This window comes from Perognathus longimembris, chromosome 1 (assembly GCF_023159225.1).
Source record: "Perognathus longimembris pacificus isolate PPM17 chromosome 1, ASM2315922v1, whole genome shotgun sequence".
NCBI classification, from domain to species: Eukaryota; Metazoa; Chordata; class Mammalia; order Rodentia; family Heteromyidae; genus Perognathus; species Perognathus longimembris.
Window position 1 is genome coordinate 91589167 of NC_063161.1, and position 19002 is coordinate 91608168.

General features: G+C 40.7%; 1 protein-coding gene across 1 annotated transcript in view; it reads left to right on the forward strand.

Annotated features, from left to right (window-relative positions):
* Positions 1-19002, forward strand: part of Prune2 (prune homolog 2 with BCH domain) — a 193601-nt gene that overhangs the window by 134932 nt on the left and 39667 nt on the right. Inside the window, exons 10-11 of the mRNA XM_048347319.1 lie at positions 15324-15403; positions 16349-16549. Coding sequence (XP_048203276.1) covers positions 15324-15403; positions 16349-16549 — 281 coding nt within the window. The remainder of the gene's footprint in view (positions 1-15323; positions 15404-16348; positions 16550-19002) is intronic.

Here is a 19002-nt window from a genome sequence, read left to right on the forward strand (position 1 = left end):
TTCAGGATGTGGGTGCTATCCCTAAGTTTCTTTTGCTCAAGGATAGCACTCTACCACTTGAGCCACAGCTCTACTTCTGGTTTTCTTGGTAGTTTTTGGAAAGAAGAGTCTCACTGACTTTCTTGCCTGGGCTGGCTTCAAACTGCAATCCTCAGATCTCAGCCTCTTGAGTAGCGAGGATTATAGGCATAAGCCACTAGCACCCAGCTCATTTAATACTTTTTATGTAGTCCCAGAAGCTACATCTGTCAAAGCTCTGGGAAAATGATTTGGAAACCCTAAGCAGATTGATGATCCAATGATTTGGCTGAAGATGAAGGTATTTCAAAATGTCTTCCAGTCCCCCAACTGAAAATACGTATTTTCCACAGCATCCACAAAACAGGATGTAGTGTTGTCCAACCCCAATATGGAAGACCTGGGGCTTGAACTCAGGGCCTGGGTGCTGTTCCTGAGTTTCTTTTGTTCAAGATTACACTCCACCACTTGAGCCAGCTCTGCTTCTGTCTTTTTGGTAGTTTATTATTGGCTCTTAGCCTTGAACTCAGCACCTGGGTGCTATCTCTGAGCATTTTTGCTCGTGACTATTACTCTATCACTTGAACTATAGCTCCACTTCTGCTTTTTTTTTTTTTTTGGTGGTTAATTGGGGATAAGAGTCCCAGGGACTTATCTGTCTGGGCTGGCTTCAAACAATGATCTGATCCCAGCCTCCTGAGTACTGAGGATTACAGGTGTGAACCCCAGCACCCAGAGGACGTCCCATTTTAAAGCCATCCTGGCCCAGAAAGCAGGAGAATTAACTAAGGAATAAAAATGTCACCAGTCAACAATTATATTTTTACGTTTATTTGTTCATTTATTACTATGATTTGAAATTGTTGTTATAACAGTGATATACAGAGGGTTTACAATTACTTAAGTTAGGTAATGAGTAAATTTCTTTTTTTTATGATGTCATCCAACTTTAGGAAATACTCAGGAAAGCTGATGAAATTGGAAGGAAGCTCTTTGTAAAACTAAACTTAGATCTAAGAGAGCAGCAGAGTAGGAGGGAGATCAAAAGGACAGGTAAAATGAAGATGAAAGGAAAGCTGAGCTAATTGATCAGCATTGACAACAAAGAGACAACAAGCTTGGAATAGAGTTGATTCATCGCAGAGTGGGCCATCAGGAAGTTTGTGTATTACACTTAAGTTTCGAGGTAATCAAACCACATGTCTTTGCTATAAGGGCAGAAAAACAGGATTTCCTATAATGAGTCTTTTATGAAAAATTTCACCTCTTTGCCAGACTTTTAGCTTATGCTTGTTTCCCACTAGCTTGAGGGGTATATGGTGGTCCTTAGGCTACTAAGTTTATTGCTCAGAGCATTTTGTGTGTCTGTACTGGGACTTGAGCACAGAGCCTTGTGCTCTTGCTTGGCTTTTTCTGCTCAAGGATAGCATGGCACTCTGTCACTTGAACCACACTTCTATTTCTGGCTTTTGCTGGTTAATTGAAGATAAGAGTCTCTATGGTTTGACTGTCCAGGGTGGCTTTGGACCTTGATCCTCATATCTCAGCCTTGTGAATAAGTAGTTTACAGGTATGAGCCACTTGTGCTTGACCAAGGATTTAGGCTATTAAGTTTACACCCAATACTAATATTTTTCTCCCCTCAGTGACCTAGTAAGCAGAATAATGAATGCTGTGTAAGATGAAATCATAGAATCCTATGAAGTACAGTAATGCTGTGAACAACAGGGATTTAAAAGCAACTATGCTAAGAGTCCAAATTTATATATCAAAGATATACCAATGAGAAAAGGCTAAATGAGTCAGTTCTCCCATTGAGGTTAGCATAGCAGTGATTACCAAATCTACCCTCGGGAGAGTATGACATTAATCAAGTCTTGTGAAATTAGCTTGGTTGAATATGATTACACCATGATGCAGGGTACATACAAGGGTTTCCTCTTAGCCTTCAGGGCCCTACCACACACACACACTCTCTCTCTCTCTCTCTCTCTTTCTCTCATAGCAGTAGAAGGGCTTTCTGGTAGAAGACATAATCTGAAGGACTACTACCCTTCTTCCAGAATAGAAGTTCTTCTTGAACTGAGCTATGCTGAGCAAACAAATGCTATATTCATTTGTTGGGACTCCCATAACAAAGTATCACAGATAGGCTGACTTGAACAATAGAAATTCATTTTCTCAGAGAGTGGAGGCCAGAATTTAGAGATTAAGATGTTTCCAAGGTTGGTTTTCTCTAAGACCCCCATTCCTTGGTTTACAAATGGCTGCCTTATCCTCAAGTCTTCTCATAGTCTTCCTTCCTTTTGTGTGTGTACAACTTTCCTCCTCTAATCAGAATACGTATAATATTAGATTAGAGCCCATCCTAATGAACTCACTGTAACTTGATTACCTCTGGAAAAAAACCTATGACTGTATACCCTCATATTTTGAGATACTAGGGGAGACAATTCAGCTATAATAAACATTTCACAAATTTGATTGTGGGTATATCAGGAAATGCTGACTGTTGTATGGTTGGTGACAGGCCCTCAACTTCCACACATTGTTTTTCAGGTTTCAGTGATGAGTCTTAAGCATCACTTCTGAGTTGTGCATTCACTTTCCAGATTCATAAATAAGTAGATATTTAGCTTGTCCCCAAATCTCTTAAGAATATTTATAGTAAAAGCAATAATAATGTTGGAGACTGGTAATTGATGCCTATAATCTTAGCTATTCAGGAGGCTGAGATCTGAGGATTAAGGGTTGAAGCCTGCCCAGCCAGGTAAGTCTGTGAGATTTACACCAATTAACTATTAAAAGGCCAGAAGTAATGGTGTAGTTCAAGTAATAGAGCACCAGCCTTGAGTGAAAAAGCTAAGGGACAGAACTCAGGTCCTGAGTTCAAGCCCTAGTACCAGTACACACATACACACACACACACACACAGACATGGATGCATACATGCGCGTACGTGCACACACACATACATACAAAGAAAAGAGAGGAAAATTGAGGAGGAAGAAAGAGGAGAAAGAAAAGGAGGAGAGAGAGAAGGAAGAGAAAAAGAAAATATAAGGAAAAAAGATTACTTGGTCAAAATGAGAAGGAAAATTCAAACAGACTTATATTTTCTCCAGACCACTCCAGGGTATATGACAGGGTCATATGACAGGGGAGGGTGCCTTGTGGGGAGTTTTCCACACATACTTTGCACAGAGCTCTTGGCACAGGTCCATGGAACTGGTCCTCTGGGTGTGGACTTTGGGAAGTGATGGTTTAAATATATCACCCTAGCCTCTTTTGTTGCCTTGCATATACCCTAGACATTGGGGAACCCAGGTCTGAATTGCCACTCTGTTTGTCCTGTCTGCACCTCTCAGTCCTGTCAGCTCTTGGGGAACTGCAGTTATTGGGAACTGATGCAGGTAGATTCTGGAAATCTTCTGGGATCTTGCCATTTCCTGATCTCCAGGAAAAACTAAGGTCCAGAGGTGATGACTTAATGTCCAAGAGGTGACCCACCAGCAGTGACTGTGTGTGACTGAAAAGATAAAGGGATTAAATGTTAGAGGAAAGAAGAAAAAGAACAATTGACCTGGTAAGAAAGAGGTCCAGCAAATAAAAATGGAATGCTTTTATTACCAAAGAGACAGAGCACTGTGCATGTACCCTTCCATAGTCCACAAGCAATGTTCAGCCCCAAAGTGTGAATAGTGAGCTGGAATGCACAGTGCCATCTGCTCCCCAGGAGCTGGCAGCATGCTCATCTGGACCAGTCTCACCTGCTTTCTTCACCTATGAAACAGGACAGAAAAGAGTGCCTTAAAGAGATCCCACCAAGGGGCTGGGGATATGGCCTAGTGGCAAGAGTGCTTGCCTCATATACATGAGGCCCTGGGTTCAATTCCTCAGCACCACATATATACAGAAAACGGCCACAAGTGGCGCTGTGGCTCAAGTGGCAGAGTGCTAGCCTTGAGCAAGAAGAAGCCAGGGACAGTGCTCAGGCCCTGAGTCCAAGCCCCAGGACTGGCCAAAAAAAAAAAAAAAAGAGATCCCACCAAAAACAGTGGTGGGTTCAGATGTGGCTCAGAGATAGAGCACTTGCCCACAGTGCTCAAGGTCCCGGGTTCCATCCCCAGCACCATAAAAAACAACAACAGCCAGGTGCCTGACAGTGGCTCATGCCTGTAATTCTAGCTACTCAGGTGGCTGAGATCTGAGGATCACAGTTCAAAGCCAGCCCAGGCTTCTTCCTACATATGAAGTTCATACTAACAACCCAATGAAAGAAAATAGGAAAACTCTTGAATACTGAATTCACAAAAGAAGTACATATAACCAAAAATGGATCTATAAATCAAGGAGAAAGGCCTTGGAATAAAATAATTCTACCAAAATCTTGATTTTGACCTAGCCTCCAAAATTGTAAGAAAATAAGTTAATCTTGCTTAAACCAGCTTGCAAGAGTGTAATGCACACAAAGCCTAGAATAGTTTATATCTGGATCTTTACAGAAAACTCTGGATCAGTGACAGACCTAAGTCACCTCTCATGCCTCATGGGTCAGCACATAGGCCTGTTAGAACAGCTGTTAAAGAAGATCCACAAGTGCTCTTGCTGCTCGTATTTTAGAGCCAGATTGTCCAGGGCATTTTGGTAACTACAGTCTTAACCTCCTAAGGGGAAGGAAGTAGAACTTTGGCAGCACAGCCATCGTCCCTTGCCTTGGGGAAGGAAGGGCCTCCCTGTGACTGGGTGGGATTTCTCCAACAGGAAGGTAGGGCTTGGAGGCAGCTGTCAACTGGTCTTTACGTGGGATAAATCCCAGTTGGTGCTGAGCCGATGAGGTGGGGGTACAAAGGGCATGGGGTCTGTGGGAGACCTCGGTGGGCTCTGGGGGATCCTATAGAAGTGGTTGCCCGAGCACTGAAGACTATCTTCCATTCTGAAGAATAATGATAATCCACAGCTGTTCTCCCTCCCCTCCTAAAAGCCTCATTTGTTCTTACCCAAACTAACTCCCAGGTCTCTCTAATAGCTTTTATTTCTGAGGCAGGAGACATAATCAATGCTTCACTGGATGAGCTGAGTGAATTAGGCTCAGAAGCATTATTTCTTTGTAAAACACTTCCGTATAGGTGACTGAATATCCCCAAGTTTTATTTGGAAGAAAAGCTACCTTATAATCCAAAGTAATTTGTTGAGAGTTGGTTGTGGTGGTGCATGCTAATAATCTCAGGGGCTGAGGCAGGCCCATGGTGAGTTTGAGGCCAGTGGCCAGCGGAGGTGACATCATAAGACCCTGTTTGAAAAAAAATATAAAGCTGAATTTTTTTTTTTTTTTGCCAGTCCTGGAGCTTAAACTCAGGGCCTGGGCACTATCTCTGAACTGCTTTTTCACAAGGCTAGCACTTTACCACTTGAGCCACAGCACCACTTCCAGCCTTTTTTGTTTTTATGGTACTGAGGCAAGCACTCTACCACTAAGCCACATTCCTAGCCTGAAATATTTTTTTAAAGGAATAATTTGTTGGAAGAAAATTTTTGTTCTGTTTTGTTCATGCTTGCGATTGAACTTTAGGGTTCACATATGCTAAGTGTGAGTCTTATCTTGAAGTTACACCTCCCACTCAAATAGGGTCCAGATTCAATATATGGCTCAGTATTCTAGCAAGTCCATTCTACATGAGCAGGGTACTTCACACCTCCAAATGTGTGTGTGTGTTCAATAGCTATGTGTTTCTGCAATGAGCTGGTCTTGTGCTTGCTCCATGCTGCGGGGCGGGGGGTGGGGGTCTTTCTGGAATGTGTGGACAGGATGAGGCAGGTCAGTTTCAAATCTGTCGTTTCAGAAACCTGAAACGACAGATTTGAAACCTGAAATCCTATAGATTCCTACCAGAATGTGAAAAGGCATGTATGCAAGCTTAGCTCAGGGTGCTGTGGGAAATTAAAGATAATCCTGGTTTGGGGTGAAATCTGGAGACTGAGGTGGCTAAGTGAGTTATGTAGAGGTCACAGAGCTAAGTAGGGAATAGGAAATGAGAGAGGAGGCTGAGAATGGAGGCTAGGTCTTGAAGGCCAGGTCTTGAAGGCCTCATGAGCCTGCTCTAGAGCCAGGACTCTTTTCCTAGAGGCCGCGAGAATATTGTAAGGCTTTAAAGAATAGGGTAGCAGATTTAGTTAGCAATTTAGGAAGAGGGAGTAAGATCAGAACACATAAAGGTGGAAAGATTTCTCCAAGAGTAAATGAAAGCATTATGGGAGAGGATGATGTCAATCTATGGGACCACCATACAAACCTGATTGGAAAGAAAGAACAGTAAGAATGAGTGACAGTCTGACATAGTGATTTATAGAAAAATCACAAGGATAAGGAACAGATTAGTTAGCCAACCAATGCAGTAAAATATTCCATACTTAGCAGCTTAAGACAACATGTATTTATTATCTCCCAGTTCTTACTTTGTGAGTCAGAAATTAAAGAGTAAAGTAGGTAGGTGGTTCTGGCGTAGGGTTTATTGTTGTTGTTGTCATAGTGCTAGTTCTAGGGGCTGTGTCCCCGACCTGTGTGCGTAAGGCTAGCGCTCTGCTATTTTAGCCACAGCTTAACTTCTGGAATTTTGGTACCTAATTGGAGATAAGTCTCATAAACTTTCTTGCCTGTGCTGGCTTCGAACCATTATCTCAGATTTCAACCTTCTGACTGGCTAGATAACAGGAGTGTGCCACTGGTGTCTGGCTTTACAGTCTCTTATTAGGTGCCCTCATCAGCCAGAGGTATAGTTTCTCATGTAATCCCAAACCTACATTCGTAACAAAATATTTAATTATCATCTAAAACACAAAATAAATTCAGTCTTTTCTTCTCAATATTCCTTAAATTTTAGTGTTTATAAGAGTCATTGTAAAGAACTATGTACATAAGTTTTCTTATGAGTTGGGTGCTGGTAGCTCATGCTTGTAATCCTAGCTACTTAAGAGGCTGAGATCTAAGGATCACTGTTCAAAGTCATCCTGGAGAGGGAAGTCCTTGAGACTCTTATCTCCAGTTAATCAGCAAAAGCCAGAGTGGAGCTGTGACTCAAGTGGTAGAGCACTAGCTTTGAGCAAAAAAAACCTAAGGGACAGTGTCCTGGTCATGAGTTCAAGTTCTAGAACTGACACTTAGAGAAACAAAAACCAAACCATTTATGTTGAATTCAGGAACTTTTTTGGTGGTCATTCGAGGGTAGAAAGTAAGTTTCCTCAACTTGCAGATTTTTTTCATTCAATGCCCCCCTACCCCCAAAACAAAGCTTGCATTGAGTCCCTGCCTCTGTGAACTCCCTATCTGACATTTGTAGGACATTGTGAGTTGCCTAGTGAAGGTGGTATTTGGGTGAATGCTGGCTGCTTGGCTCCCTCTTCTTTGCTGTCCTTTCCTTTCCCTCTGTCCATCCTGCCTTGTCTCTCCTGTCCAGCTGGCTTCTGCTAGGACTCTTTCTGGCCACAATGCTGATCAGCTCTGGGGGTGGGGTTGGTAGCAAACTGTGGCCCAGAGCAGGATTTCAAGAGCTTGACCCCTGCTTCCTGTTGTGGGACCTCTGTTTCCTGTTGTGTGACCTCTGGTCCTTGGTATCAGCTTTGGGAGCTCAGTGGGAATCCTTTCAAGTCTGGCTGGCCTCCTGCCTTGAGCAATGTGATAAGTACTCCGAGAACTTCCAGGCCCTGTACTGTTTGTTCCCTTATAGGTCACAGCTACTTTATCAGACCAGAATCCAAACTGGCAATCTTCCAACCTCTAAGCTAATTTATGTACTTAACAAAGAAAGGGGAAGTCTTTTTTTTTTTAATCCATATTTTTAGACAAAGTAACTTTATCAGACCTGCTTATCATACTTAACATAGGAGGAAGCCAGGAGAATTTGAGTAATTCTGACACAAAGGAACTTTCTATTTATTTAGTCATGTTGACAAAATATATCTAAATAACTAACTGCCTGTCTTGACCTGCTTATCCTACATCTTCTGAACTCTGTTCTTCAGGAGTCAATTTTGGAAGAATGATTATACCTCCTAAAAAGGGGCTGGCTGCTACTGTGGTAGTACCTGTCAGGAAACATAAATATCTAGAAATGTCTGTGCCACTACCTGCTTGGCTGTTCACCTCGGATTAAAAAGAACATGGCCTCAGGCAAAGAAAATCCTACAGCAATCAAATTTCTCCACATTCAGATGTGCACAAGTGTAAAACAGAAACAGGCCTTGATTTGTACTCTTCTGGGGACAACAAGTGAACCTTGGACTACTTAGAAAAGTTTTGTGTTTATAGGTCATGCTTTGTGTGGTCAGGCCAGTGGTCATGCTTTTGTTGGCCTTCTTTATTAAGAATTCTATACCATCTTATGTGGGATCCAGTCTCACACTGGAGTCTTCCATTTACATGGATGATCTTCACTGGATAGCATTCATGACTCTTAAGGGGCCACATCTGAGTTAGTATAAATAGTATCAAGACACCTAACAGCACTGTTTCTTTTCTGACTTAATTAATTAGTTGAGTGGCACTGTTAGCAAATTCAGTTTATTTTCTAAAAATTAATTTTAAAATTTATGTGTTGGTACTGGGGCTTGAACTCAGAGTTTCAAGTTCTTGCTCAACTTTTTTGCTAATAGCTATTGCTTTATCACTTGTCATGTCTCCACATTTTTCTACTGGTTAATTCGAGACAAGAGTCTCTCTCAGGTTTATCTGCCTGGTCAGACTTCTAACTGTGATTCTCAGATCTCAGCCTCTTGAGAAGCTAGGTTTATGGGTGTGACACACTTATTAATTTGCGTGTGTGTGTACATGTGTGTCTGTGTGTGTATGCACACCAGTCCTGGGGCTTGAACTCAGGGCCTGGGTGCTGTCCATGAGCCTTTTTGCTCAAGGCTAGAGCTCTATCACTTGAGCTATAGCTCCATTTCCAGCCTTTTTAATCAGTTTTTGGAGATAAAAGTCTCATGAACTTTCATGCCCAGGCTGGCGTCAAACCATAATCCTCAGATTTCACCCTCCTGAGTAGCTAGGATTACAAACATGAGTCACTGGCACTCAACCTTACTAAGTTCCTATCTCTTCCACCTCCAGAAAAGCTGGGACCATAAGCATAAGCCTCCAAGTCTCTTTTTTGAAGAAGCATGGCTACTTAAGGTCTAAATGATATTACCTGCTATGACAACCCCATATCTCAATATTGTGGTTTAATACACCACTGATTTAAAAAAAATTATTCTTTAGTCACTACATTTTCTTTCAAATTAATCTTTTTGTAAAATGTAATTTATTGTCAAAGTGATATACAGAGGGGTTCAGTTACATATGTAAAGGTAGTGAGTACATTTCTTGTCAAACTTGTTATCTCCTTCATTTTTCTCCAATCTTTCCTCCTTCCCAATTCCCCCCACCCTGAGTTGTACAGTTAATTTCCAACATATCATCTTGTGAGTATGGCTATTGGATTGGTTTGCCTTTTATCCTTTGTCTCACCATTTTGATGTTTCTTTCCTTCAAGGGGAATAGTTTCTTAAGGACCAGGGCCTTGTTTAGCAGTTCATGTTTTATGGCTTATGTCCAGACCCTAGAGGTCACATCTGCTGTGAGACACTAAGGCCTGTGTCCAGTCTGGAAATCCTATATGCTACCTTCTCAATATCTTCTTAACAATACCATTTGTGATACCTGGGAATTTCCCTGGATTTCTTCTTATATGTTTTATTTATTTTTAATTTTTAAATTGTTATTAAAGGTGATGTACAGTGGGGCTGCAGTTACCTTAAGTCAGATAGAGTCTGTTTTCTTTTTGGACAATGTCATCCCTTCCCATGCTCTTTTGCCATTTTCCCCCCATCCCTGCCTACAAGTTGTATAGTTCATTTTCCATGAAGTATCTAGCGAGTACCACTGCTGCATTTGTTCACCTTTTGTCCCTCCATTTCTGTGCCCCTATTATCATCTTCCTCCCCCAAAGACAGATACATGAACAAAAAGAAAAGAAAAAAAAATCTTGTTTCCATTTTCTTGGAGCTTATTGGATAATATTTTATATGAGCACAGGCACATAGGCATTGTACTTTTGTCCTCCTCCCCCAGTAGTACCCTCCTTTGGTCTCGCTGTGTGATTTATCACATCTTGGTATGTTTTAGATCTAGCTTCTGTGTATGAGAGCCTGGAAATGTGTTTGTTACCTTTGGATACTCCATTTCCCATGGGTTTTTTGATTGATCAGCATCAATAACTACAGTTCTTTAAAACTCACACATTACTTATTTCTGGAATGATCAATTGAGTATTTTCAGATTGTAGTTGGCTGCTGCTAACCAAAGCCACAAGCACTGAAGCTATGGACATGGAGACAACTGTTCAGGGCATTGCATTTGCCAGCCACAATGTAGACGCCTTCCTCTCTCTTCACTCTTGGCAGAGAGAAAGCTATAGAGATCCCAGGGTGTTCTCTCTTACTCTCTCTTTCTCTCTCAAAGCTAATAGTTATTTTTATTAAATTTATGTGACCATTTATTTTAGGTATGCGATTTAAGTGTCTATGGACAGTAGTATATCATCCTCTCCTTCAAAGTAATTTTACTGAAATCAAGTGACAAATGAAACAAGGGAGAGGGAACAGAGGGATAAGGGAGAATGATGGGAAGGGTTGCTCTGATCAAGAAGCACTGGACACTCAGATGGACACGTTAAATTGTAACCCTTCTGTACAGCCTTTTGAAGTTCAGAAAAAGAAATTTAAATAAATAAATCAAATGCCAATTTCAAGGAAAAATAATAAGTAAACTGAACAAGCAATCGACAACTCTCACCGAAACCATAAAGGTTTCATTCATTGACTATTTGAAAGCATTCAATGCCTTTCTGAGCTTTGATCCTCTTTAGCAACCTAGACTGAAAGACATCAACATAGCACTCAATTGAGAATGTTAGGCAAGGGATTATCAAAATTGGGATATAAACTCTTGACCATAATGTGAGTAAGATATTCGCTGTGAAGCAAATAATTAAAGCTAACAGCATACCAGGGGTGGACAAACTTTATTCTGTCAAGGGCCATTTGGACACTTATAACACCTTGGGCACATGAAATTATCCATACAGGCAGATGGCCACTAGAAGCCAATGAGAAACATATGTGTCTGTTCCATCAAGAACCAAGTGACTGCTCAGACCTCATATGGCTGGACATTTCTCACCTCTGGCAGATAATAGTATGTCTCATAAACATACAGGACAAAAATTCATTTCTTACTCACATAGCCAGTGAGCTTTAGTTGGAGCCTCTGTTCCTCATGGGGACTGGGAGCACATGCAAGTGGTATATTCCTAGCCACTAAGGCAACATGATGTGTCACCTCATCCATTCACTTATTACAACACTATCCAGCAAAGAAGTCATAAAACCATTCTGGCATGTCCTCTAGATGGAGACATGTCACTAGTACAGCCATAGTAGAGTCAGGCTTGTGTCTACATCCCCTACACTTGGCTCTGTTTTGCTCCATTCTGTAGATAGAAAGCTCCAAAATAAATATGTGTTACAGGTGAGGTAGAAAAGACAAACAACCTAGCCTCAGGACTTTCCAGCATGCTCATGAAACTATTGTCTCACCACACTGCCAGCTACCTTGTTTTATCTGGCCACTTCATTTCTACAAATATTTATGAGCATAATGTATGCATGTTTTTGAAGTAGTTTCAAAAAGTATGACTGGGATTTCTCTCAGATTTGTTTCTAGGCTATTCTGGCTAAGATTTGCTTCATCCTTAGCGTTTCCTACCAGCCTCCATATTCTTTGCTGATATCCACATGTTTGTGAGAGAGTCATAGCCTTTAGCCCTTTTCTTCCCCCAGGGACTGCCACCACTAGCTTTCCAGCACCTTCTTCACAGGGTGTCTGTTTTGTGCTGAAAGGAATACTGAGCAGCAATGGCTCCATTTTCGATCATCAGTGCCTCAGATGGAGGGGATGGGGGGGATGTCCAGGCATGTTCAGATTTGTGCAGCTGTGAAATGATGTCTTATCTGGGCAAATGCCTAACTCATGGTGACCATGGTAATTTGTGTGAGGGAAGACTGAGGATACTGAAACTCAGGCAATGGCTTTTGCTATGTATCAGATTTCTTCTCCATAATCACTTCACTATTGGGTGTTTATTATTTCCACTTGAAAAATCACAAAAAACAGTTGGCCAACCTTAGATTTAAGCAGTATTAATAGGGGGATTGATTGTAACTCAGAGCCCTGATCTCATATCTAGGATTCCTGTGGTTATTCCACAATGTGGCCTCTAACTCAGAAATTTTTTTTAAACCTATGAAGTTGATGCTGATTTTATCTGTTCATATAAATCACTGTCCTGTTTACTTTGAGGATAAGTCATGGACTTTTATGTATTCTGTCAAGGCAGTAGGAATCTGATGTCTTTGTTTCATTAAGATTGACTTTTAGGCAGAAGACTAGAGGAATGACACATAGTGCATCTAAATTCTTTCAAGTGCAGTCCTTCAGTTCTACATATGTTATTAGGAACTTGCTTGTACTGAGTGCTGGATACTGAATCAGACAGGGATGATTCCTGCCCTCAGGATGCTTCACATCCAATGGAGGAAGCAAACAGCTACAATATTAGATGATCATTTTCTTTCAGTGCTTAAGTTCAGGAATGTCTTACTTTCTTTTAATTGATGAGGAAACTGAGGCAGGAAAAAAGATGAAATAACTTGCCATATAGCTCATTGTATGTATCAGAACTAAAGGTTTGAAATTCAGCTGCTCTCAGTCACATTAGGTAGAGTAGGGTAATGTAAAAAAAAACACACAAAAAAACACCAACAAAACAACAAACACCTGACAAACTGCTGTAACATGAGAAACTGTCACATCTCTGAGTTCCAGGTCTTTCAGGACTGGGTTTAGCCCCAGCTTTTTCTTTGCTTACTTCACCATCTCTACTGCTGAGCAGTTGAGTCCCCTCGCCTAGTAAACACAGCATAGTCCTATATGGCAAAGGCTGTTTGTTCCTGCTAATGTATTATTGCCTTACTTCCATGCTGATTCCTTACTTACTCATGTGTATGTTTGTGTGCACTGTGGTTGGAATTGGGGCTTTAGGCAAATATTCTACCCCTGAGGCACACTCTCAGACTTTTCACTGGATCACTGCTAAGGTACAGGTTTCGTTGTAAGACCACACAGTGGTAAAGCCATCTACACTGTAGAGAGAAAAGAAATCCCTCTGTTAGGCCTCTGTTGCTATGACAAAATACCTGCAATCATCAGCTTACAAGGAGGAAAGAATTCTGGTTTATAGTTTCAGGTTTCAGGTCATGTCCCTGTGGTGAGGCAAAATATCATGGCACCTGTTCACTCAGCAACTTGGGGGGCAAAGAAGGGGGAAGGGGGTGCTACTGTTTTGATACCCCTTTCAAGGTCATGTAGTTAATTAATTCACTTCTTCCCACTATTCCCCACCACCTCCCAGTAGCTTCATAGGCTGGTGATCATGTCTTGAGCATATGGAGCCTTTAGGGACATTAAAGATCCAAACCATAATACTCCCGGGTCCTCTGGTCTTGAAGGGTCCTGTAGAGTAGGCAGATAAGACACAGACACTTCTCTTCATGGAAGCAGTTCTGACTTTCACATTTCAACTTCATCATTTCAGTTCCACTATGAGGAAAAGGAAGGAAGGTCTGCTTTGTTCCTCTGTATTCTCAGCACTTAGACACTCAATACATAATTTGATGAATAAACAAAGCAAGTGCAGTTATCACTAGACACATAGTTTATTATATTACCACAGTAGCTTTTTTATATCAAAAGTATTTGACTTGCATCTTTGAGAAGTTGGTCAAACTAAAACTGGCAGAACCAGACATACACTGAGAAAAGATTCACGAGACAGAGAAAGAGAAGAACTAAATGTAGAACTTCACAATATAAAGTTAGCATGTTCAAATTTAGGTTAGTGCCTACATCATGAGGAATCACCCTAGATGGTTGAAATTACATAAGAGCTAACAAGAAGAAAAACACCAGCCACGATCATTAAGGATTTACTGAAGAGGCATGGAATAAAAATAAGTGAAGATAGCTGGGTATTGGGGGACTCATGTCTGTGGTTCTAAGCTACTCAGGAGACTGAGATCCAGAAGGATCATGGTTCAAAGCCAGCTTAGGCAGAAAAGTCCACAAGACTTCATCTTCAATTAACCAGCTGGGATGGAGGTATGGCTCTAGTGGTAGACTGTCAGTCAAAGAAGCAAACTGAGCAAGTGGGAGGCCCTGAACCCTAGAATGACAAAAAAAAAAAAAAAATCAGGAGAAACTCATGGTCTACAGTGATCAGTTTACTAGAAGAACATATGATTTGGTCGGGATTTTCTCCACCTTGTCCTATTCTCTGCATGTGTCTTACCAAGTAACCTCATGCAAATGAACCTGAGGCCATCACTGAGTAGAGACAAGAGATGGCAAATTGTCACCAGAGCCATCTTTACCAATACATGCCCATGGTGAGCATTTAAACCTCCAGAGAATAGGAAAACAACAGCATTAGCTCAAGGCTCCTCAGGAAGCAAGGAGAAGGCATTTCATGTTTGTTCTCTAATCTTTAAAGAGCTGAAGGAAAAGGTGGTAGGTCCCTAATTTAGAAACTTAAAAAGTAGGCTTAGCAGTATATGCTGTCCTCTCCCATGGCAGCTGATGTACTAGATTTACATAGGGGGAGATATGTGCATATGCATTATAATGTATATGTACACATTTGTATACATACATGTATACACATGTGTGTTCATATGTATTCATATACATAGATATGTACATATATGCATACATACATAGAAAAGATTTTTATATCACATATAAGACATATACAAACATACATGTTCATACATAATATACACACATATATATTATATCACACATGTGTATATATGTTTGTATATATATATTAAAAGACATACTAACTATACTTCCAAATTCTACTGCTTGTTAAGTGCTTGCATTTCTGTCTTCTCCAGTTTTACTTGAAATGCATTTACTTACATGTGCCGGTAGGGGAAGTGGAGTACACAGGTAAAACTGGTGTTCTTGGTTTTCATTTGTGGTTACTACAGAAACTATCTTAATGTGAGGTCATTTAAAATGGACTCACTATCTGTATTTGGGCCATCTCAATTGCACTAGAAATGTTATAGAATCTTCAGGGTTTCGTCTCAGTGAAAATTGAGTCCATACAATTTTCCATGTACTCTTTTTCTTCTCTTTTCTCCAGACCCCTGTCAGATGATGTAGGAATGGACCTCTCCTTTGAGGAGGGAGCGCTGAGTCCCAGCTCTGCAGACATGAGGCCCGGTGAGAGAAGCATTTGCTCATTTCCTCTGTGCTATTCTGCATGCAAACATTTTCATTTTTCACCAAGAGGACCATTTTCTCTGCACTCGATGTGTGATCACAGTGATAAAAGTGAAGAGGGGGAAAAAATGTGAGGAAAAAGGTGTCAGGCTCAGTTTAGTTCATTTCAGAGACGACTTGAATATTTATGTTCCCTACTTTGGGTTGCTTGAGCTCTTGGACTTTAGCTTTATCTGCCTGTGTTTTAGTCTAGGGGAATTGCTACCATATATCATGATACTAAACTCTGAGTAATGTCTGAGTGTACTGAATTTATGCATAATAATTAGAATATTTAAAATTTAAAATGTAATATAAAGAATGCTTAATATCCTTTTTTGTTGTTGTTGATGGTGGTCCATAGGGCTTGACCTTGGGGCCTGGGCTCTGTCCTTGAGCTTTCTTGCTCCAGGTTAGTGCTATACCACTTTGAGCCACACCACCACTTCCAGTTTTCTGATGGTTAATTGGAAGCAAGAGTCTCACAGACTTTCCTACCTGGGCTGACTTTGAACCACGATCCTCAGTTCTCAGCTTCCTGATTAGGAAACTAGGATTACAGGTGTGAGCCATCAGCACCTGACTCAATATCCTTTTAAACAAAACCAGATTGGGGTGAAAGATGTAGCTTAGTGGTAGAGGGCTTGGCTAACATGTGCAAGGTCCTGGGTTCGATCCCTAGTATGCAAAACAACAGCCCTTCCTATACACCAAAAACACCCTTATACCAGGAGTGTTTAACCCCAGTGCATGCTCAAAAGAAATTTGAAGTGTTTAATTGTGACTTACTTGATTTTTTTTTTTGTACTACAGCTCCTACTTTGTAGTAGAGATTTTCAGTGGGGTCCACACCTCAGCTGGAAGCCATGTATGTAGTCTAATAACGTGGCTATTGTTTTCACATAGAACCACCTAATTCTCTGGATCTCAATGGCACACATCCTCGGAGAATCAAACTCACAGCGCCAAATATCAATCTCTCTCTGGACCAAAGTGAAGGTTCTATTCTCTCTGATGATAACCTGGACAGTCCAGATGAAATCGACATCAATGTTGATGAACTTGACACCCCTGACGAAGCAGATTCTTTTGACTACACTGGTCATGGTAAGTCACTGAGCTTGAGGCTAGCCAACTTAACAAATAAGTGTCTTATTTTTGTGTCACTGGCTTCTTTCTGTTTGTATCTCTGTCCTAGGTGTCGAGGACAGGCAGTGTAGACAATCATCTCTCTATCTCATAGTATGAACAGAGGTTGCTCATTTCTAACTGTTGCTCTTTTGTCTTTTGTCATACTGTAGGCCAGGCCTTATGCTAGCACTGCATGTACTTTAACTCATCTTTAGATTAACTATAGTATCTAGTATGGGGTAAATGTTGTGTAAACAGCCATATTGTTCAGGGAATAATGATAGAAAGGTTAAAACTTCTATGCATATTCAGTACAGATTTAACACCAACCCCCTCCCATCCCCACCCTCATGTTTCCTATCTGCCTTTGGTTCAATTTTGAGCCCAAAGATAAAGAAGATCAAGTCCAATTATCTGGATATCTGATTCTATACTTTATAATAAAGATGAAAAGAAAAAAAGGTTTTGAGTTTCTACTTGCCTCTGCTTCCCTGGCTGCCCATCCATCCCAGCCCCACCCTGCTCCTCTATCCATTCTGGCTGCCCTCAGCACTCCCATGGACTTAACATTTCCCAGAAGACAGCTGTGGCCTGGCCCAGCTGCTGCTCCCCTTCCACCCCATCTCTTCCCTGTTGCTGTGGATTGCTTTGTCACCACATGTGAACCTTTTATTTTTATAAATAGTAAAACTGTCAAGCAAAAGTGGTGGTAGCTGAGCAAGCTGGTAATTAAAGCTGCCACTTGCTGACACGACTTTTCATTGTGTTGACACAGTTATGTGGAAAGAGACAGTTTAATGGCCACACCTCCTCTTTCTAGGTCTTAATCTCCAGGGACTAGATTTCAATGTAAGTTTGATTCTAAGCTTCACCTTGATTTTCCACTGAAAAGTGTATTCAGAGACACTATTCTAAATAAACAAGCAGTGAAGCAAAAAACATGAAAACACAAAGGTATTTCTGTGGAGCTCTGTTTGTAAAGAAACAGAGATAGACAAGGACAGAATATAACGCTCTGAGACATGAAATAAGTGCATATGATTCGTCCTAAGTGTTTTAGAGGTAGACCTGTTTTTTAAATACAATTTTATTACTATCAATCAAGGTGTTGTACAGAGAAGTAAAACTATTTTATTCTCATGTCCCTTTTATAAAATTTCCCCATTTTATATGGGGCATAGGGAGGTCATGTGATTTGCCTAAGGTTACATGGGCAGTAAATGGCAGACCTGACACACAAACTAGGAAATGTCATGACTCCTGACCTGTATTGCTTCTCTATAAATATAGTGACAATGGAAAAACCAGGGCCTTTTGCTAGGTTTGGGTTGAATCCATACACTAAATGTGTTAGCTCGTTCTCACATTTACCATTTCCATTCCCTGTGATCCTGCTTCTTTGACACTGTGAGCACCTCCACTGTACAGACGGAAGCAAAGCAAGAGAGATCTTGTCATTTGCATGTTTTATTCAGTGGCCAAGGTCATGGGGAAAAAAACCATTCATCTCGAGTTCCAAAGATGTTAAATTGAACTTCACTTCCAAGCAATTATCTCTGTTAGTTGTGTCCAAAATGGTTGGGAAATGCAATTTAAAATATGGGTATAACTGAAGCTTGATTTCCTTTGATATTTACAATGTATGAAAGCTATCAGAAAAGTAGGGCAATAGAGAAGCACTTTCATATTAAATCAGTTTTGTTTTGTTTTGAATGCTTGATGGTATCCATTCTAGGAATTTAAAAATATCCAAAAGCTAGGGAAAAAGTGATGACCTCTTTCTGCTGTTCAAGCCAAGCATAAAGTAATACATTTTTCTTTTTTTTTTAACCATAAATCAGATTTCAGCAAAGGCTTTGCTTATACAAGGGAAAAGGAAAAATGATAAAGAGTTCTCACCTGCATATTTCCAATAAAAATATTATAGGAAATACTAATTTGCTCTGAATAATATAAGAGATACTTACTGATTCCATAGATACTACTGTTTCTAGAATTGATCATTAATGGAAGTCTTCTGAGTTGATAAAGCACTCCAACATTACTTCCAGATAATTAGGACATCTCTTCATTTAATGTCCTTATTTGTAGTATTTTGTATTCCCACAGCCTACAGTCTTGTTTCATTTAATTCTGCACCATGTAACCTAATCAAGTGTTAAGCTTACTATGTTTTATTCAAGGTTCTTAATGTCTGGAAGAATATTGTGTGAGTGTGTGTGTGTGTGTGTGTGTGTGTGTGTGTGTGTGAATCCTGGGGCTTGAACTCAGGGCCTGGATACTGTCCTTGAGGGCTTTATTTGCTCAAGGCTAGCATTCTACCACTTGAACCCCAGCTCTACTTCTGGCTTTTTGCTGGTTAATTGGAGATAAGAGTCTTATGGACTTTTCTGCCAGGGCTGGCTTTGAACCAAGATCCCCAGATGCCA